At 44.6% G+C, this 23,123-nt stretch overlaps 1 protein-coding gene across 4 annotated transcripts in view; it reads left to right on the top strand.

Moving 5' to 3' along the window:
• bub1 (BUB1 mitotic checkpoint serine/threonine kinase) overlaps window positions 1–23,123 on the top strand; it is a 75,692-nt gene that overhangs the window by 46,872 nt on the left and 5,697 nt on the right. For all 4 annotated transcript variants that reach the window (XM_033022026.1, XM_033022024.1, XM_033022025.1 and 1 more), the window contains exons 19-24: window positions 826–991; window positions 1,112–1,199; window positions 1,498–1,745; window positions 7,918–8,061; window positions 13,400–13,524; window positions 22,407–22,568. In XM_033022026.1, the coding sequence (XP_032877917.1) occupies window positions 826–991; window positions 1,112–1,199; window positions 1,498–1,745; window positions 7,918–8,061; window positions 13,400–13,524; window positions 22,407–22,568 (933 nt within the window). The remainder of the gene's footprint in view (window positions 1–825; window positions 992–1,111; window positions 1,200–1,497; window positions 1,746–7,917; window positions 8,062–13,399; window positions 13,525–22,406; window positions 22,569–23,123) is intronic.

Raw genomic sequence — 23,123 nt, 5'->3', positions numbered from 1 at the left:
GGAACTGGGTCAAATAAAAAAAACAGGAAACCAGGAGGCGCAGAGTCACGATTGTGACACCATGTAAAGAGCTTCAATAACGCACTGTTGTCTTTACTACTTTTATTAGTAACTCACAAACAATACTGCACTAGCTGTACGTGGTCCGTCACACGAGCTAGAGAGAGATCAAGGGGTGGGGAGGTTACATTTATACTTGTGATAAAGGGAGTGGTTAGTAGTGGTGAGGTCACTATGTTAAAGGCACATCTACATAAATGAAGTTGCAAACTAGCATGTGTAACTGCAGATGCGGGTTTAAATCGAAGGTAGACACAAAATGCTGCAGTAAGTCAGCGGGTCAGGCAGCATCACTGGAGAGAAGGAATTCTGAAGATGAGTCTCGACCCGAAACGTCACCCATTCCTTCTCTCCAGAGATTCTGCCTGTCCCGCTGAGTTACTCCAGCATTTTGTGTGTCTCTTCACAAACTAACATGACCCTCCTCATATTCCATTCATGATTGTATCTCACCTGTGATATTCAGTTAATATTTTCACAACTTTATTAGTATAAACCACTTTATGATGTCATATGGTCATTGTGATATAAAATTTCCCCCACCCCGACGCTGAATAAAGAGTAAAGCATTCAAATCACTCATGTTGTTTACCACCTTCATGATTTCTCTGTAAAGGGGATTAGTAATGTGAAAATTGTCCCAATAAACTGGCAGTAATGCCATAATTCAATTGCTGGGAAAGTTGTATGTCATATGTAAATTTTGTTGTTATGTAATTTGCATTATAAACTAGTAATTTTATTTTTTCACCAACTTTTTTATAGGAAATAAATGATCAAGACCGATCTGTTTGGGCTGTGTTTGGGAACAAAACGCTGACGAGTTATCCAAATATTACTGAGGATCTTACCTTTACCGCAGCATTGGCATCAACTCCGTTCTATGGGGTACCACAGCATCCAAAGCGAGATTCGGAGGAATGTGGTGAAAGTAAGGTCCCCTTTTGTGGTGAAAGTCAACTTTAAGCGATGATTTGTGTACTGCAAACTTGTGTTTAGCCGGGAAAACCATAGTAGAAATGTAGTTATGAAACTATCGATATTCTTCCAGAAATCACGGAAATTAAAAATGATGGATTCACAGCTCGTCACAGCACAGAAGAAGAACACATTCAACTTGCCAAAATCAGAAAACTTAGGTAGGAACTTCCAGCACCTAGAGTACTCCATTTTTCCTGAAATGTTGAGATTTAGTAACTTTTTTAAATCATTTGGTTACATTTATTAGCCTTTGAATTTTCAGATTAGTATTTTCAGAGTAGTGTGCATTGGGAACATTTTAGAATTATAATATGATATTTTCATAAATTGCATGACCAAAGATGAGGAAAAAACTGTTTCTCAATCCAAACAGATTTTATTGGTGTGATTATTATGTATTTTTCCTCGACCAACACCATCCCTTTGTCCCTATCCCCAAACTTTTATTTTATGCAGTTCAATCCAGGAACTAGGCTTGGAAGCAGACAATCACTTATCAGTCCCTGCCTTTGACTCTAACACTAATCGGGATGCATCTGAGGAATGTCAGACGGTTGAGGAGGGACTAGAGCTGTCCCCACTGCCTAGCCATGAAGAATACCTGGACAGTCTCATACCTGAACAGTCATTTTATTGTCTAGATGAAATGCACTGCAGTGATCTACAGTTTGATGAGGAGATGAATGAGACTTCAACAGAGCCTGGTAAATCTGAGTGAGCACCTCATGCTTCCGACAGGTGGGGGGGGGGGGGGGGAGATTTGGTGCCTGTTTATGAGGATCTTACTAATGTAACTGCCTTTAACCATCAGAATCTGCTCACTTTCAATGAGCAATGGTGGTAATACTTTTTTTTTCTGCGTCCCGTTCCTTCTAATTATTCTTAAACCGTGCCCTAAAGCACGTCTTTAGTATAAAAATGTTCAAGGCGTTGTAAACAAGGAAAAGAGACACAGAATGCTGGAGTAACTCGGTGGGGAGGGGGGGGGGGGGAGGAGACACAGGCAGCATCTCTGGATAGAAGGAATGGGTGACGTTTTGGGTCACGACCTTCAGACTGAGAGTCAGGGGAAATGGAAACAGGGATATGGAAGGGTAAGGTGTGAAAAAAAGAGATCAAAAAGGGCGAAAATTAATAAAACTGTAGAATAGATTGTTAGTTTGGGAAAGGTGACAATGAGGCATCCAAATTAAAATTTAATCAGGAGGGCACTCAAACTAGTCAGAGAACTGACTTTAATTTCTGGGGCTTATTTAGGACTTGGTTTCTTTCAACATAGTGATATGAGCAGCTCAGTGGTGTAGCAGTAGAACTACTACTGCCTTACAGCACCAGAGACCCGGGTTCCATCCTGACTATGGCTTTGTGTCTGTACGGACTTCGTACGTTCTCCTTGTGACCTGCGAAGGTTTTCTCTGAGATTGTCGGTTTTCTTCCACATTCCAAAGACGTACAGGTTTGTTGGTTAATTGGCTTGGTATATTTTAAAAAATGTCAATTGTCCCCAGTGTGTGTAGGGCCAGTGTTATTGTGTGGCGGTCGTTAATCGTTGCGGGCTCGGTGGGCCGCACTGTATCTCTAAATTATGCAGCATTGCAGAGCTCAGCGTTTACTGGGTGATTGGTGATGCTTTATCATAAAAAAATTATACATCTATAAAATAAAGGAAAAAGAAGCGACTAAAATTGGAAAAATGCTGGAAATACACGTGTGAATGGCAGGAGGCAGGGAAAAATGTTTCACTTTGGCATGTGGGATTTGCTGGAAAATCGAAGGTAGACAAAAATGCTGGAGAAACTCAGCGGGCAACCCGAAACGTTGCCTTTTTCCTTCGTTCCACAGATGCTGCCTCACCCGCTGAATTTCACCAGCATTTTTGTCTACCTTCCTGTTTGTCAATGATCCTAACTACTCCGTGACCTGGAGTGTTTTCACCTCAACGACTAAGAGTGCCTCCATCTTGTTTGGAAATAAAGCATATTTACTCTGTGGTTCTTGTATATATCACCAGTGACAAGTCGTGTTGTTAATCTACAACTGTGTACTATTTATAAATACCTGTTGCTCCTCTTCAGTGTAAACTCCATTTCAGGATACTGTTGGGCATTGGGTATTGGCTCTGGCCCTCATCTGGACCTTGCTAAATGATCAGCCCAGATAGCGTGAAATTAAATTCAATAGATTGGGACATTATTTCACACTTGCTGGAAAGTTGAATTTGTCATTGTCTTTTTGTCCAGTCTACCAATGTCTTTACTTGCAAATGTTGATGTGCAATCTGTGTATCGCAGTGAAATATGTCTGCATTTGAGAACATTGTCTTGTAGTTATTTATTCCAATTGTTTGAGTTATGTGGCAGCTCTTAATAATATGAACAAGATATTATCAAAAGGCATCTATGCAAAACCGAATGTTGGAAATATGTTTGTTTCTTCATTTCACCCCATTATTTCCTCAGTCTTTAAGTCTAAGCTTGCCATATCTTCAAGTAACTGCATATTTTTCTGAATGTTCACCCATTTAGTAATCTCTTTAAACAATATTGACCACTAAGTGGTAAGTGGTCTTTAAATATCACCCATACCTTTTCTTGCCTCGAGTCTACAAATGTTTTAAGCTTTAATAAAATGCTGTTTGGGCATTGTTTGTAATCAACTATAATTACACTAATATTGCACTACAACATACTTTTGGCAAGTCGTCCTGGAGAGAACCTTTCACTGCCCTCAGTTTAGTTTGGAGGTACAGCCCGGAAACAGGCCCTTCAGCCCACAGAGTCCGCGCCGACCAACAATCCCGCATATTAACACTATCCTACACACACTAGGGACAATTTACATTTACACCAAGCCAATCAACTTACAAACATATATGTTTTTGGAGTGTGAGAGGAAACTGAAAATCTCAGAAAACCTACGCGGGAGAACGTACAAACTCGGTACAAACAGCACCTGTAGTTGGGATCGAACCTGGGTCTCTGGCGCTGTAAGGCAGCAACTCTAATGCTGCTCTACCGTGCCGGCCCACATCACAAGCTACCTGCAGCAGATCACTAGCTACCTTGGATTCTTAGAGCAGCTTGTACTGGAGCCGACCAGAGAGAAGGCAATTCTGGATGTAGTGTTGCCTAATGAACCAGATTTAATAAGGGAACTCACGGTAAAGGAACCGCTGGGATGTACTGACCATAATATGATAAGTTTTAACCTGCAATTTGAGAGGGAGAAGGTTAAATAAGAAGTGGCAGTGATGCAGTTGAACAAAGGGGACTATGAAGGCATGAGACAGGAGCTGGCCAAGGTCGACTGGAAAAGGATCCTAGCAGGAATGACGGTGGTACAGCAATGGCAGGAATTTCTGGGCATAATCCGGAAGATGCAGGATCATTTCGTTCCAAAGAGGAAGATAGATTCTAAGGGGAGTAAAAGGCAACTGTGGCTGACAAGGGAAGTTAGGGATGGAATAAAAAGAATAAGTGTATAACATAGCAAAGAGTAACGGGAAGCCAGGGGATTGGGAAACTTTCAATGGACAACAGCACAAAAATGGCACTACAAGGTGAAAAGATGAAGTACGAGGGTAAGTTGGTCAAGAATATAAAGAAGGATAATGAAAACTTCTTTAGGTATGTTAAGATAAAAAGATTAGTCAAAACTAATGTGGGTCCCTTGAAGGCAGAAACAGGTGAAATTATTATGGGGAGCAAGGAAATGGCAGAAGTGTTGAACAGGTACTTTGGTTCTGTCTTCACTAAGGAAGACACAAACAATCTCCCAGATGTACTGGAGGACAGAGGATCTATGGAGACAGAGGAATGAAAGAAATTTGCATTAGGCTAGAAATAGCTTTGGGTGGACTGATGGGACTGAAGGATGATAAATCCCCAGGGCCCGATGGTCTGCATCCCAGGGTACTCAAGGAGGTGGCTCTAGAAATCGTGGACGCATTGGCGATCATTTTCCAATGGTCTATAGATTCAGGATCAGTTCCTGTGGATTGGAGGGTAGCTAATGTTATCCCACTTTTCAATGAAGGAGCAAGAGAGAAAACGGGGAATTATAGACCAGTAGCCTAACATCGGTGGTGGGAAAGATGCTGGAGTGAATTATTAAAGAAGTAATAATGGCACATTTGGAAAGCAGTAAAAGGATTGTTCCAAGTCAGCATGGATTTATGAAGGGAAAATCCTGCTTGACTAATCTTCTGGAATTTTTTGAGGATGTGACAAGTAAAATGGATGAACGGGAGCCAGTGGATGTAGTGTATCTGGACTTTCAGAAAGCCATTGATAAGGTCCCACACAGGAGATTAGTGGGCAAAATTTGAGCACATTGTATTGGGGGTAGGGTATTGACATGGATAGAGAATTGAATGGCAGACAGGAAACAAAGAGTAGGAATAAATGAGTCCCTGTTAGAATGGCAGGCAGTGGCGAGTGGAGTGCCGCAAGGCTCGGTGCTGGGGCCGCAACTATTTACAATATACTGTATACTGTAATGATTTAGATGACGGGATTAAAAGTGACACTAGCAAATTTGCAGATGGCACAAAGCTGGGTGGCAATCAGAACTGCGAAGAGGATGCTAGAAGGTTGCAAGGTGACTTGGACAGGTTGAGTGAGTGGACAGATGCATGGCAGATGCAGTATAATGTAGAGAATTGTGAAGTTATCCACTTATCGGCAAGAACAAGGAAGATTATTATCTCAATGGTGTCAGGTTAGGAAAAAGGGAAGAGCAACGAGACCTGGGTGTCCTTGTTCACCAGTCACTGAACGTATACATGCAGGTACAGCAGGCAGTGAAGAAAGCTAATGGCATGTTGGCCTTCATAACAAGAAGATTTGAGTATAGGAGTAAAGAGGTCTTTCTGCAATTGTACAGGGCCCTGGTGAGACCACATCTGGAGTATTGTGTGCAGTTTTGGTGTCCTAATTTGAGGAAGGACATCCTTGATATTGAGGCAGGGCAGAATAAGTTCACGAGGTTAATCCCCAGAATGGCGGGACTGTCATATGAGGAAAGATTGGAAAGACTGGGCATGTACTCACTGGAATTTAGAAGGATGAGAGGATATCTTATGGAAACATATAAAATTATAAAAGTACTGGATCAAGCTTAGATGCAGGATAGCTTGACAGGGGAGTCCAGAACCATGGGTCACAGTATAAGAATAAAGGGAAGGCCATTTAAGACTGAGATGAGACAAAACATTTTCACTCGGACGGTTGTGGATTTGTGGAATTCTCTACCACACAAGGCAGTGGAGGCCAAATCACTGAATTAATTTAAAATAGAGTTAGATAGAGCTCTAGGGGCTAATGGAATCAAGGGATATGGGGAGAAGGCAGGCACAGGTTACTGATGTGGATGATCAGCCATGATCACAATAAATGGCGGTGCTGGCTCAAAGGGCCAAATGGCCTCCTCCTGCACCTGTTTTCTATGCATCAGAGCTCATTCCAGTGTGGTCTCTGCATACTAGTGACTATCTGGAACCGTGCAACAGATCAATAGGTGTTGTAATCCAACCCCCAGGGTCATCAGGTGTCCAAGCCACAACTGAAAATTAAATTGTTGAATGTTTTGCTATTCTCAATCAAATATATCTCTAATTCAATAGCTCCTTCACACATGCAAAGATTGGACTCCATGAAGTGTCCATTTTATTGTGGTTCCCTGGCTGCATAGATAGCATAGTGGAAGAAGTTGCTAGTCCATGCACTCCACAGAGATGGTCTTAGGCATTTGCCCAGTGGGAACGAGGTCTTGTCCAACAGAATTATGGGCATCCAGATGAAAGATTTGTTTTGTGATTTTTTTTGGGTGGAATAGATCATTAAACATAGAAAATAGGTGCAGGAGGAGGCCATTCGGCCCTTCGAGCCAGCACCGCCATTCATTGTGATCATGGCTGATCGTCCCCAATCAATAACCCGTGCCTGCCTTCTCCCTATATCCCTTGATTCCACTGGCCCCTAGAGCTCTATCTAACTCTCTCAAATACATCCAGTGATTTGCCCTCCACTGCCCTCTGTGGCAGGGAATTCCACAAATTCACAACTCTGGGTGAAAAAGTTTTTTTCTCACCTCAGTGTTAAATTGCCTCCCCTTTATTATAAGACTGTGGCCCCTGGTTCTGGAACTGTGGCTCCTGGTTCTGAAACTGTGGCCCCTGGTTCTGGAACTGCGGCCCCTGGTTCTGGAGTGTGTCCCCTGGTTCTGGAACTGCGGCCCCTGGTTCTGGAACCGCGGCCCCTCGGTTCTGAAACTGGCCCCTGGTTATGGAACCGTGGCCCCTGGTTATGGAACCGTGGCCCCTGGTTATGGAACCGTGGCCCCTGGTTCTGGAACTGTGGCCCCTGGTTCTGGAACTGTGGCCCCTGGTTCTGGAACTGTGGCCCCTGGTTATGGAACCGTGGCCCCTGGTTCTGGAACTGTGGCCCCTGGTTCTGGAACTGTGGCCCCTGGTTATGGAACCGTGGCCCCTGGTTATGGAACTGTGGCCCCTGGTTCTGGAACTGTGGCCCCTGGTTCTGGAACTGTGGCCCCTGGTTATGGAACCGTGGCCCCTGGTTCTGGAACTGTGGCCCCTGGTTATGGAACTGTGGCCCCTGGTTCTGGAACTGTGGCCCCTGGTTCTGGAACTGTGGCCCCTGGTTCTGGAACTGTGGCCCCTGGTTCTGGATTGCTTCTCTTAATATTTTTTTATCTGAAGGGTGCAGTGTTACTTTAGGAATTTTTGGAATCCATGATGCTCTTTGTTCTATTTTGCTACAGTCAAAATCATGAATAATGTGACCAAACGTGTACCACTTCAAATACTGATTCAAATTAACCATAAAATGATAACTGATTTTCTATCTGTCTTTCTAGGTGTAATCATTAGAAACCCTTGGAATAAGGATCTTATTAGAGAACTCCTGTCAAATCTAACCAAACCATTGAGTTCGTACTCTTCTTTTATGACTTGGAAGGGCAACATGCCTGTTGTCAGGCCAAAAAACAACCTTCGCTTGGGTAAGTTTAAGAAGGAACTGCAGATGCTGGAAAATCGAAGGTAGACAAAAATGCTGGAGAAACTCAGCGGGTGAGGAAGCATCTATGGAGTGAAGGAAAAAAGGCAACGTTTCGGGTCGAGACACTCTTCAGACTGAAGAAGGGTCTCGACCCGAAACATTGCCTTTTCCTTCGCTCCACAGATGCTTCCTCACCCGCTGAGTTTCTCCAGCATTTTTGTCTACCTTCGCTTGGGTAAGAGTCAAGAGTGTACCATTGTCTTATGTATCGACAGCAGAACAATTAAATTCTTATTTTGCGGCATGTCACATCAAGAAGAGTTGAGTGTTTTATTGTCATATATGCCCTGCAACAGGACAATAGATATGTGAACATAGTACTGGGAAAAAAACATAATGAACAACAAAAAATGTTTCAATATATATGTATTATATGTAAAACGAACAGACAGATTAACAGTAATAGTGCTTAATTAAAAATAATGTCCCCATGTCTAACGCAATAATATGCAGATATATATATAATTGCACATTTACAACCACCTTGCTCCATTTTCCTCTTTCCATCCCCGAGTCCTTCATTTCCCTTTTATACACTCTTTCTTCCCTCCCCACACCCCCACGGTTCCTCTTCCACCCTTATCCCTCCTTTTGGCTCCACATTTCTAAAGACAATAGGTGCAGGAGTAGGCCATTCGGCCCTTCGAGCCATTCAATATGATCATAGCTGATCATCCATAATCAGTTCCTGCCTTCTCCCCATATCCCCTGATTCCGCTATCTTTAAGAGCCCAATCTAGGTCTCTCTTGAAAGTATCCAGAGAACCGGCCTCCACCGCCCTCTGAGGCAGAGAATTCCACAGACTCACAACTCTCTGTGAGAAAAAGTGTTTCCTCGTCTCTGTTCTAAATGGCTTGCCTCTTATTCTTAAACTGGCCCCTGGTTCTGGACTCCCCCAACATCGGGAACATGTTTCCTACCTCTAGCATGTCCATACCCTTAATAATCTTATATGTTTCAATAAGATTCCCTCTCATCCTTCTAAACTCCAGAGTGTACAAGCCCAGCTGCTCCATTCTCTCAGCATATGACAGTCCCGTCATCCCGGGAATTAAACTTGTAAACCTACACTGCACTCCCTCAATAGCAAGAATGTCCTTCCTCAAATTAGGGGACCAAAACTGCACACAATACTCCAGGTGTGGTCTCACTGCGGCTCTGTACAACTGCAGAAGGACCTCTTTGCTCCCATACTCAACTCCTCTTGTTATAAAGGCTTTCTTCACTGCCTGCTGTAAATGTAGCATTTCCCTCCTATTCTCTCTTTATATGACCTTTTGAATCCATTTCACCTCTAGCCTATGTCACCATCTCCATCCATCTGGCAATTACCCCCCCCCCCCCCCCCCCCCCCCCACCCCCGCATGTACCCACCTATCACATTGCCTAGCTTTGTCCTGCTCACACATCTCTTTTCCAGCTTACTCCCCCACCTCACACTTCATCAGTCTGAGGAAGGGACCCGAACAGCATTTGTCAGTTTCCATCACAGATGCTGTCTGACTCGCTGAGCTCCTCCAGCACTTTGTGTTTTGTTAAAGACTCCTGCATCTGCAAGTTCTTGTATCTCTGAAACAATTGGTGACTACCAGAATGTTAAAACCCATGTTTAGTGCAAGGAAATTGTTATCTTGATTCATTCAGATTGTGGGACACTAATTTCTAACGGTCATAGTGTGATACATTGTGGAAAATTCGGCCCAACTTGCCCACACCGGCCAACATATCCCAGCTACACTAGTCCCACCTGCCTGCATTTGGTCCATATCCCTCTAAACCTGTCCTATCCATGTACCTGTCTAAATAACCATATAAATATAACCATATAACAATTACAGCACGGAAACAGGCCATCTCGACCCTTCTAGTCCGTGCCGAACACGTATTCTCTCCTAGTCCCATATACCTGCGCTCAGACCATAACCCTCCATTCCTTTCCCGTCCATATAACTATCCAATTTATTTTTAAATGATAAAAACGAACCTGCCTCCACCACCTTCACTGGAAGCTCATTCCACACAGCCACCACTCTCTGAGTAAAGAAGTTCCCCCTCATGTTACCCCTAAACTTCTGTCCCTTCATTCTCAAGTCATGTCCCCTTGTTTGAATCTTCCCTACTCTCAGTGGGAAAAGCTTATCCACGTCAACTCTGTCTATCCCTCTCATCATTTTAAAGACCTCTATCAAGTCCCCCCTTAACCTTCTGCGCTCCAAAGAATAAAGCCCTAACTTGTTCAACCTTTCTCTGTAACTTAGTTGCTGAAACCCAGGCAACATTCTAGTAAATCTCCTCTGTACTCTCTATTTTGTTGACATCCTTCCTATAATTAGGCGACCAAAATTGTACCCCATACTCCAGAATTGGCCTCACCAATGCCTTGTACAATTTTAACATTACATCCCAACTTCTATACTCAATGCTCTGATTTATAAAGGCCAGCACACCAAAAGCTTTCTTTACCACCCTATCTACATGAGATTCCACTTTCAGGGAACTGAGCACAGTTATTCCCAGATCCCTCTGTTCACCTGCATTCTTCAATTCCCTACCATTTACCATGTACGTCCTATTTTGATTTGTCCTGCCAAGATGTAGCACCTCACACTTATCATCATTAAACTCCATCTGCCATCTTTCAGTCCACTCTCCCAACTGGCATAAATCTCTCTGTAGACTTTGAAAATCTACTTCATTATCCACAACCCCACCTATCTTAGTATCATCTGCATACTTACTAATCCAATTTACCACACCATCATCCAGATCATTGATGTACATGACAAACAACAGTGGACCCAACACAGATCCCTGTGGCACCCCACTAGTCACTGGCCTCCAACCTGACAAACAACCATCCACCATTACTCTCTGGCATCTCCCATTCAGCCACTGTTGAATCCATCTTGCTACTCCACCATTAATACCCAACCATTGAACCTTCTTAACCAACCTTCCATGAGGAACCTTGTCAAAGGCCTTACTGAAGTCCATATATACAACATCCACTGCTTTACCCTCATCAATTTCCCGAGTAACCTCTTCAAACAATTCAAGAAGATTAGTCAAATTAGTCATGACCTTCCAGGCACAAATCCATGTTGACTGTTCCTAATCAGACCCTGTTTATCCAGATGCTTATATATATTATCTCTAAGTATCCTTTCCATTAATTTGCCCACCACTGACGTCAAACTAACAGGTCTATAATTGCTAGGTTTACTCTTAGACCCCTTTTTAAACAATGGAACAACATGCGCAGTACGCCAATCCTCCGGCACTATTCCCGTTTCTAATGACATTTGAAATATTTCTGTCATAGCCCCTGCTATTTCTACACTAACTTCCCTCAATGTCCTAGGGAATATCCTGTCTGGACCTGGAGACTTATCCACTTTTATATTTCTCAAAAGTGTCAGTACTTCCTCTTCTTTGAATCTCATAGTTTCCATAGCTACTCTACTTGTTTCCCTTACCTCACATAATTCAATATCCTTCTCCTTGGTGAATACCGAAGAAAAGAAATTGTTCAATATCTCCCCCATCTCTTTTGGCTCTGCAGATAGCTGTCCACTCTGACTCTCTAATGGACCAATTTTATCCCTCGTTATCCTTTTGCTATTAATATAGCTGTAGAAACCCTTTGGGTTTACTTTCACATTACTTGCCAAAGCAACCTCATATCTTCTTTTAGCTTTTCTAATTTCTTTCTTAAGATTCTTTTTACATTCTTTATACTCCTCAAGCACCTCATTTACTCCATGCTGCCTATAATTATTGTAGATCTCCCTCTTTTTCCGAACCAAGTGTCCAATTTCTCTTGAAAACCATGGCTCTTTCCGATTTTTACTATTTCCTTTCAACCGAACAGGGACATAAAGATTCTGTACTCTTAAAATTTCACCTTTAAATGTACTCCATTTCTCTTCCACATCTATCCCATAAAACAAAAAGTCCCAATTTACTCCTTTTAAATCCTTTCGCATCTCCTCAAAGTTAGCCTTTCTCCAATCAAAAATCTCAACCCTAGGTCCAGTTCTGACCCTCTCCATAATTATATTGAAACTAATGGTATTGTGATCACTGGTCCCGAACTGTTCCCCAACGCATACCTCTGCCACCTGACCCGTCTCATTTCCTAACAGGAGGTCCAGCACCACCTTCTATGTATTGCTGCAAAAAACTATCCTGCACACATTTTACAAACTCCAACCCATCCAGCCCATTTACAGAATGTGTAATGTTTCTTAAATGTTGGGATAGTCCCAGCCTCAACTACCTCCATCTAACAGCTTGTTCCACACACACACCACCCTTTGTGTGAAATGGTCACGGCAATGGTCAAGAAACCATTCAATTCTGGGTAATTTCGGGAAGGATAAGGAAAGCCAGCAATTTTCCACGTCCTGTGATTGTAAAAGAATCAAAATAAGGGAGAAATCCTGAAGCTAAAAGATGTTAGTGGGAAGGTGGTGGTGTGAAAATATGGGATGGATAGATGGATGGATGAGGAGGCCATTCGGCCCTTCGAGCCAGCACCGCCATTCATTATGATCATGGCTGATCGTCCCGAATCAATAACCCGTGCCTGCCTTCTCCCCATATCCCTTGATTCCACTAGCCCCTAAAGCTCTATCTTAAATCCATCCAGTGATTTGGCCTCCACTGCCCTCTGGCAGGGAATTCCACAAAGTTCTATGCTTGCTGTCCATCATTGAATAGGGCTATAACAAATATAGCATTAAATTTGCTTCAATAAATTGTAGTGTTGAGATCTTAACACTATTGAAAGAGTGTCCCTGCCCGATGCCAGTGTTTCTCTTCAACCTATTTTAATTGAATATATGTTTAAGAAGGAACTGCAGATGCTGGAAAAATCAAAGGTAGACAAAAATGCTGGAGAAACTCAGCGGGTGAGGCAGCATCTATGGAGCGAAGGAATAGGTCACGTTTCGGTTAGAGACCCTTGAAGGTGAGGCAGCATCTATGGAGCGAAGGAATAGGTGAAGTTTCAGGTCGAGACCCAAAGTTGATCGGGCACCTACTTTAATCCGGACTAAATTATGAGAGGCCATTTGAAATCAGCCAGATTGGCTCTGGAACTAAGAGTGCCGAAAAATCAGTGGTGGATCTGGATTGCTTGATTCTTTCTTTGTACGTTAAGATTTTACCTGGTGGTAGATTTTATGTGTAGTGTGTGTAAAAATACTTTTTATATCTTCCTCCCCCCCCCCCCCCCCCCCCCCACCTCCTACCTCCACCGTCTCTTTGCATTTAGGAAATGAAATTTACCAGGTTTCATATTTACTCGGAGAGGGCTCCTTTGCTCATGTCTACCAAGCCACACTCTTGGATATGAATAACCTGTCTGATGTGAAAAACCAGCACAAAGTCAGCTTAAAAGTGAGTCCAATTAATCTATTACAATCTTAGTTTCTTCTCAATAGAAATTACCTTGGGTTTAGTTTGACTTGGGTTTTGGTACTTTCATTGCACTTAAGGGCCTTTCCCACGAGCATGCAACTGCATGCGGCAAGTGTGACCTAACGTGGTCGCTTGAGCGGTACGGCCTCACGGGGCTGGTCCCACTTCGATCGCCGGAGTCGTATGGAGTTGTTCGGGGCTGGTCCCGACATTGCGCGGGGCTTTGAAAAACTGACTGTCCAAAAATTCCTCGCGGCAACAGCCTGCCGGCCCGCAGCCGCTTGAGGCCATACGCACCGCCTCGAAGGGCGTACGCAGCGTCTTGACGCCGTACGTCACGCGCAAACTTCGCTTGAACTTCACGTCAACTCGTACGGGATCACTCGACCTCCGCGCGGCCCCCGCTTCCGGTTTGGTCGCACTCGCCGCGTGCAGTCGCATGCTGGTGGGACAGGCCCTGTACGGGGATCACTCGACCTCCGCGCGGCCCCCGCTTCCGGTTTGGCCGCACTTCTCGGCGATTTATGAAGGGCAAATCATATCTGATATACAAACATCACTTTATCCATTTCATAAGATGTCAGTCTGAACTTTTAAATGGTCCGTACTAAAATAGTAACATACGCTACTTAGCATCGTATTGCGATACTGTACTGAGATGGCTGCTATATTAAATAAAATAATAAAGACAATAGACATTAGGTGCAGAAGTAGGCCATTCGGCCCTTCGAGACAGCACCACCATTCACTGTGATCATGGCTGATCATCCCCAATCAGTACCCCGTTCCTGCCTTCTCCCCATATCCCCTGACTCTGCTAGCCCCTAGAACTCTATCTAACTCTCTTAAATCCATCCAGAGAATTGGCCTCCACTGCCCTCTGAGGCAGAGAATTCCACAGATTCACAACTCTCTGGGTGAAAAGGTCTATCCTCATCTCCGTTCCAAATGCCCTACCCCTTATTCTTAAACTGTGGCCCCTGGTTCTGGACTCCCCCAACATCGGGAACATGTTCCTGCCTCTAGCCTGTCCAATCCCTTAATAATCTTTTATGTTTCAAAAAGATCACCTCTCATCCTTCTAAATTCCAGTGTATACAAGCCCAGTCGCTCCATTCTTTCAACATATGACAGTGCCGCCATCCCGAGGATTAACCTGGTGAACCTGCGCTGCACTCCCTCAATAGGAAGAATGTCCTTCCTCAATTTAGGAGACCAAAACTGCACACAATACTCCAGATGTGGTCTCACTAGGGCCCTGTACAGCTGCTGAAGGACCTCTTTGCTCCTATACTCAACTCCTCTTGTTATGAAGGCCAACATGCCATTAGCTTTCTTCACTGCCTGCATGCTTACTTTCAGTGACTGATGTACAAGGACACCCAGATCTCGTTGTACTTCTCCTTTTCCTAACTTGACACCATTCAGATAATAATCTGCCTTACTGTTCTTGCCACCAAAGTGGATAACCTCACATTTATCCACATTATACTGCATCTGCCATGCATCTGCCCACTCACCCAACCTGTCACTCTGCATCCTCATAGCATCGTCCTCACAGTTCACACTTTACACTACCACTAATCTTCCATGTGGGACCTCATCAAAGGCTTTCTGAAAGTCCAGGTACTGGCTCTCCCTTGCCCATTGTCCATCCACTGGCTCCCCCTTGCCCATTTTCCTAGTTACATCCTCAAAAAATTCCAGAAGATTAGTCAAGCATGATCCATGCTGACTCGGACCGATCCTGTTCCTGCTATCCAAATGTGCTGCTATTTCATCTTTTATAATTGACACCAGCAGCTTCCCCACCACTGATGTCAGGCTACCTGGTCTATAATTCCCTGTTTTCTCTCTCCCGCTACCCCCCAATCCACAGGAACTGATCCTGAATCTATAGAACATCGGAAAATTATCACCAATGCGTCCATGATTTCTAGAGCCACTTTCTTAAGTACCCTGGGATGCAGACCATCAGGCCCTGGGGATTTATCAGCCTTCAGTCCCATCAGTCTACCCAAAACCATTTCCTGCCTAATGTGGATTTCCTTCTGTTCCTCTGTCACCCCAGATTCTCTGACCACTCGTACATCTGGGAGATTGTTTGTGTCTTTAGTAAAGACAGATCCAAAGTACCTGTTCAACTCATCTGCCATTTCCTTGTTCTCCATAATAGAAAATTAGAAATTAGGTGCAGGAGTAGGCCATTCGGCCCTTCGAGCCTGCACCGCCATTCAATATGATCATGGCTGATCATCCAACTCAGTATCCCGTACCTGCCTTCTCTCCATACCCTCTGATCCCCTTAGCCACAAGGGCCACATCTAACTCCCTCTTAAATATAGCCAATGAACTGGCCTCAACTACCCTCTGTGGCAGAGAGTTCCAGAGATTCACCACTCTCTGTGTGAAAAAAGTTTTTCTCATCTCGGTTTTAAAGGATTTCCCCCTTATCCTTAAGCTGTGACCCCTTGTCCTGGACTTCCCCAACATCGGGAACAATCTTCCTGCATCTAGCCTGTCCAACCCCTTAAGAATTTTGTACGTTTCTATAAGATCCCCTCTCAATCTCCTAAATTCTAGAGAGTATAAACCAAGTCTATCCAGTCTTTCTTCATAAGACAGTCCTGACATCCCAGGAATCAGTCTGGTGAACCTTCTCTGCACTCCCTCTATGGCAATAATGTCCTTCCTCAGATTTGGAGACCAAAACTGTACGCAATAAATTCACCTGTTTCTGTCTTCAAGGGTTCAACTTTGGTCTTAACTAATTTTGTTCCCTTCACATACCTAAAGAAGCTTTTACTATCCTCTTTTATATTCTTGGCTAGCTTATTCGTACCTCATCTATTCTCCCCGTATTGCCTTTTTAATTATCTTCTGTTGCTCTTTTAAAGTTTCCCAATCCTCTGGCTACCCGCTCATCTTTGTTATGTTATACATATTCTCTTTTATTTTTATATACTGTTCTTGACTTTCCTTATCAGCCTCTTACTCCCCTTAGAATCTTTCTTCCTCTTTGGAATGAGCCGATCCTGCATTATTATTATTCCTAGTAATACCTGCCATTGTTGTTACTCTGTCATCCCTGCTATGGTATCTTTCCAGTCAACTTTAGCCAGCTCCTCCCTCATGCCTCCCTATTCCCCTTTGTTCAACTGCAACACTGACACTTCTGATTTTCCCTTCTTCCTCTCAAATTGTAGATTAAAACTTATCATATTCAGGGCCGGACAACCATGACAGCTTTTTAGGTTGCCAAATGACAGTTTAGGTGGTCATTTAAGACGGTTTGCATGACGCGTGCGATAATAATAATAATATATCTTTTATTGTCATTGCACGTCAGTGCAACGAGATTTAGTGTGCAGCTCCACTGATGTACAAGAAAGGTAAATAAATACAATACATAAATAAACAAGCTGAATTGATTGACGTGACCATCTGAGGGAGACTGTCCAAAGGGGGTGGGTGGGGGGGCACTCATTAGGGCCGATTCAGAGCCGCTATAGCTCTTGGGATGAAACTGTTCCTGAGTCTGGAGGTTCGGGCGTAGAAGGCCTTGTAACGTCTTCCGGAGGGAAGTAGTTGAAACAGACCGTGGCAGGGGTGTGATGAGTCCTTATGGATGCTGAGGGCCTTCCTGAGGCACCGCGTGTGGTAGATGCCCTCCAAGGCTGGTAGCTCTGTCCCGATGATCCGCTGCGCTCTGTTGACGACGCGCTGGAGAGCTCTCCTCTCCGCCTCTCCGCCTCAGACGAATGTGCTCAGACGAAGTGCGTAGTTACCAGTCGGAATTATGCTCAATGAAGCATTCACATATTATGTTCAAGAAGGAACTGCAGATGCTGGAAAATCGAAGGTAGACAAAAGTGCTGGAGAAACTCAGCGGGTGCAGCAGCATCTATGGGGCGAAAGAAATAGGCAACGTTTCTGGCCGAAACCCATCAGTCTGAAGAAGGGTTTCGGCCCGAAACGTTGCCTATTTCCTTTGCTCCATAGATGCTGCCGCATCCGCTGAGTTTCTCCAGCACTTTTGACTACATTCACATATTATTTCTGCTTCAAATAACTCACAAATTAAACATATTCACCAATCAAGACATGATATATACCACAATGACATGCAGCAAAATTATAATACGGTATCTCAACTCTTTTTACACATTGCAATGAATGCAATTTCTATTAGTTCTTTCCACTTCCAAACAAAAATCTGGTTGGATTATTCAGCGTATGATCAACCTGTGTCAATAAATCCTGGACCATGGTAACATATATGCTTAACCATGCACACTACAGATTGATGCAAGCATGTTCTCTGTGAAGGACCGAAAATTACCATGACATGGCCATAGCATGGGTCGTTATTGCTATTGGTACAGAAACACTCTCGCTTTCCACATAATTTATCCACAACAAAATATACAGGTTGCAACAAAGTTTCTAAAGGCATTTTATGATAATAGCTGTTAAAAACTATACCCATCTGACAGGTTAAACATTACACTAACTGACAAGAGATGGCCAAAGTATATAACTGCAGCAAATGTTCTTTTGGTAATATGTTTAAAGGTGTCAAAACAATAATAACATTGGGAATTAAAACACATTTGATTGCATTCCGTTATCAAACATAGTCAATGTTCGCTCTGAAGACCATGAAGCACATATTAGGGTCAGGGAGAGGGGGGGGGGGGGGTGAATCAATGCAGGTTGATGATGGCGGGGGGTGGGGGAGGGGAGGGTGTTGATAAGGCAATCGGTTGCGGAATGGATGGATGAAGGTGAATTATACGTGTTGGTTGGTATGTAAATTGTGATGGGAGAGCACGGGGGATGCAGTGGTGTTGAATGGGGGTTCAGTACGGGATGGATGGGGGGGGGGATCGTACAGGATGAATAGGAGGTCAGTACAGGATTAATGGTGTAGACAAAATGCTGGAGAACTCATGGTGAGGCGGCATCTATGGGGGAATGAATAGGCACTTTCTGGTCGAGACCCTTCTTCAGACTTCCCCCCATCTTTCTTGAATGGGGGTGATCAGTACGGGATGAATGGGGGGGGGGGGGGTCAGGACAGTATGGATCGGAGGTTCTGTGCAGGATGAATGGGGGATCACTGCAGGATGAATGAGGGGATCAGTATGGGATGAATGAGGGATCAGTACAGGATGCATGAGGGGATCAGTACAGGATGAATGGGGGATCAGTAAAAGATGAATGGGAAGCTCACTACAGGATGGATGGGGTGTTTGGTGCAGGGTAAATGGAGGGTGGGTCAGTACGGGATGAATGGGTGGATCAGTGCAGTATGAATGGGGGGAGTAGTGCAGGATGGATGGGAAGGGGGGTCAGTACAGGATGAATTGGGGGGCCAGTGTAGGATGGATGGGGGGGTGGCAGGAGAATCAATGCGAGGTGGGTAGGGTCATGAATAGATTGGGGGGGGGTGGATAGATGGGGAGGGGAGCACAGGGGATGTCAGTGAGGACTGAATAAAGGAGGGAATGGGGATCGGTGCGGGATGGAGAGGAGGGGTCCCAGAATAAGAGGGGTGGAGGGGGGTGTACAAGACAGAGACAGAGAGGGGGGGGGGGGGGGGAAGGAAGGTCAGCCCTCCTCGTACAACATCGCCCGCAGCCTTGGCCGCCCCTGTCCAATGCCAATGTGCCGCCGCCTCCTCGCCACCGCCTCCCCTCCTCCGCCAGCCGACAGCAAGGTGCGGGACCGAGCAGTGCAGCTCAAAGATCCTATAGCTATAGGATCTTTGGTGCAGCTGCTTCAGACGGCGGAAGGAGGCCTCCGCCTCCCTCTCCCTCACCCTCCCTCCCTCCCTGCTCCCGGCCTCGGCGTGCGAGAGGGGTTGTTTTGAAAGTGCCGTTAACGGATTTGCAGCCAGTGGCCGTTATCAGGGCAATAGCGGCCGCTGCTTGCAAATCCACCAACGGCGCTTTCACAACAACCCCTCTCGCACGCCGAGTGGGAGGAGGGAGGGAGGGGGAAGGAGAGGGAGGCCTCCTTCCGCCGGGCGGAGTGCGGGAGGAGGAGGCGGTGGAGCCGCTGTTGCCGCTGTTCGGGGCCTGTCATTTGCTCCGACCCTTTGTCACCACGCACCGAGTATCTTTACCCCGCACAGCCGCCGCCGACACGAAACGTCACGTTCCTATTCTCCAGAGATGCTGCCTGACCCGCGGAGTTACTCAGTTTTTTGTGTCTATCGGTATAAACCAGTATTTGATTGCCAAGCCAGGCAAAATGACTCGGTGTTCAGGTTGCCCGGCGGCACTTTGGGAGGTCAATGGCACCCGGGCAACCGCTAATTTCGAGCCCTGATATTATGGTCACTACCTCCTAATGGCTCCTTTACCTTGAGTTGCCGTATCAAATCCAGTTCATTACACAACACTAAATCCAGAATTGCCTTCTCCCTGGTAGGCTCCAGTGAAAGCTGTTCTAAGAATCCATCACGGAGACACTCCACAAACTCCCTTTCTTGGGGTCCAGCACCAACCTGATTTTCCCAGTCTACCTGCATGTTGAAATCTCCCATAACAACCGCAGCAGTACCTTTGTGACATGCCAATTTTAACTCTTGATTCAACTTGCGCCCTATATCCAGGCTACTGTTTGGGGGCTTGAGATGTCCCATTAGAGTCTTTTTACCCTTACAATCCCTCAGTTCTATCCATACTGACTCTACATCTCCTGATTCTATGTCATCCCTCGCAAGGGACTGAATTTCATTCCTCACCAACAGAGCTACCCCACCCCCTATGCCCAACTGTCTGTCTTTTCGATAGGAGGTATATCCTTTAATATTCAGTTCCCAGCCCTGGCCCTCTTGCAGCCATGTCTCTGTAGAAACATAGAAATTAGGTGCAGTAGGCCATTCGGCCCTTCGAGCCTGCACCGCCATTCAACATGATCATGGCTGATCATCCAACTCAGTATCCCGTACCTGCCTTCTCTCCATACCCTCTGATCCCTTTAGCCACAAGGGCCACATCTAACTCCCTCTTAAATATAGCCAATGAACTGGCCTCAACTACCCTCTGTGGCAGAGAGCTCCAGAGATTCACCACTCTCTGTGTGAAAAAGGTTTTTCTCGTCTCGGTTTTAAAGGATTTCCCCCTTATCCTTAAGCTGTGACCCCTTGTCCTGGACTTCCCCAACATCGGGAACAATCTTCCTGCATCTAGCCTGTCCAACCCCTTAAGAATTTTGTACGTTTCTATAAGATCCCCTCTCAATCTCCTAAATTCTAGAGAGTATAAACCAAGTCTATCCAGTCTTTCTTCATAAGACAGTCCTGACATCCCAGGAATCAGTCTGGTGAACCTTCTCTGCACTCCCTCTATGGCAATAATGTCCTTCCTCAGATTTGGAGACCAAAACTGTACGCAATACTCCAGGTGTGGTCTCACCAAGACCCTGTACAACTGCAGTAGAACCTCCCTGCTCCTATACTCAAATCCTTTTGCTATGAAAGTTAACATACCATTCGCTTTCTTCACTGCCTGCTGCACCTGCATGCCTACTTTCAATGACTGGTGTACCATGACACCCAGGTCTCGCTGCATCTCCCCTTTTCCTAGTCGGCCACCATTTAGATAATAGTCTGCTTTCCTGTTTTTGCCACCAAAATGGATAACCTCACATTTATCCACATTATACTGCATCTGCCAAACATTTGCCCACTCACCCAGCCTATCCAAGTCACCTTGCAGCCTCCTAGCATCCTCCTCACAGCTAACACTGCTCCCCAGCTTAGTGTCATCCGCAAACTTGGAGATGTTGCATTCAATTCCCTCGTCCAAATCATTAATATATATTGTAAATAGCTGGGGTCCCAGCACTGAGCCTTGCGGTACCCCACTAGTCACTGCCCGCCATTGTGAAAAGGACCCGTTTACTCCCACAACATCATACTTGCCAATTTCTAACTGAGCCTCAAGCTCATCCACTTTATTTCTTATACTTCGCTCATTCATATATAATACTTTTATTCCATTACTCCGCAATAAAGGTTGGTATTAAGATTGTGGTTCTTTATGATATATATATGACCTAGATGTGAATTTGTAGGAAAGAACTGCAGATGCTGATTTAAATTGAAGGTAGAAACAAAATGCTGGAGTAACTCAGCGACACAGGCAGCATGTCTGGAGTGAAGGAATGGATGACATTTCGGGTTGAGACCCTTCTTCAGACATGATGTGGATATTCTTAAGAGGACAATCGCTCTGCCTCCACAGACGCTGCTTGACCGACTGAGTTCCTCCAGTAGCTGTTTTATTCGGGTTGATATTTCGGGCAATACAGGATCAGTGATTTATAAATGAACACTCAACGTACAAAATAATTTATTCTTATCCTTGATGGACACAACTGGTTAGGAATGGAAGCAAGAGATTTGCCAGAAAGATAGAACTGTAAGGAACAAATTCAAAGACTTATTTGCCAAAAGACTAGGTTGCTAAGAAACAAATTCCTGTGTCTGAAGAAGGGTATCAACCGAAACGTCACCTATTCGTTTTTTCCAGAGATGTTGCCTGATCCGCTGAGTTACTGCAGCACTTTGTGTCTATCGTTGATGTAAATCAGCATTTGCAATTCTTTATTAAACACATTCAAAGCCTTTTGCAAAATGATGAGAGCTGTAATGATCAATCAACAGCTTCCTGTGCTGTATGATTCTGCAACTAACAATATACCTGAGAATTGCTGGATCCATATCCCAGAAAGCCGCCTTGCTTTCAGATTTAGTCAAAAGAGAAAGGAAACATTTCCTTTTTTAAATTTTGCTATAACCGTGTAATTTTATTTTTAAGTGCTAAAGTATTTTAATTGCCTTCCAGGTTCAAAAAATCTCCAGTCCCTGGGAATTCTACATCAGTACTCAGCTAAGGGAGAGGTTGAAGTCAAAGTTTTGCAATCTCTACAACAACATCAACTCCGGACATTTCTTCCAGAATGGCTGTATTTTGGTTGGAGAACTGTATAGTTTTGGAACTTTGCTGGTATTTGTTTTATATCTACATTTTTGTTCTGAGAAAAACATCCTAGGGTAACAATGTATTGTAAAGATTTACCAATATCATGTCATGTTTTGGTGCACATTCTGGTAACTTTACTGTCCCGATTTGCTGAATAATATCACTCAGTTCGCAGCAGGTGGAGCTGATGCTTCAGAGTTCCTGCAGTCCGCGTTTAATCCTGAACTCTGGTACGGCCCGCGTGGATCTTGCATTTACCACATGCTCCCTGTTACCACATGCACTTTCTCTCGCATCCCAATGTTAATTACATTGGATTATCCCAAGAGTAGGGCTACTCTCTTGTCCAGAGTAGAGGAATAGAGAACCAGAGGACATAAGTTTAAGGTGAAGGGGGAAAGATTGAATAGGAACCTGAGGGATAAATATTTTACGCAAAGGGTGGTGGGCGTATAGAACGAGCTGCCGGAGGAGATTGTTGATGCAGGGACGATTGCAACATTTAAGACACAATTGGATAGGACAGGTTTGGAAGGACATGGGCCAAACGCGGGCAGGTGGGCCTAGTGTAGATGGGAC

The sequence above is a fragment of the Amblyraja radiata genome, chromosome 5, assembly GCF_010909765.2.
Source record: "Amblyraja radiata isolate CabotCenter1 chromosome 5, sAmbRad1.1.pri, whole genome shotgun sequence".
NCBI classification, from domain to species: domain Eukaryota; kingdom Metazoa; phylum Chordata; class Chondrichthyes; order Rajiformes; family Rajidae; genus Amblyraja; species Amblyraja radiata.
Note: the sequence above shows the minus strand (reverse complement) of the source record. Positions and strands in the feature narration are given on the sequence as shown.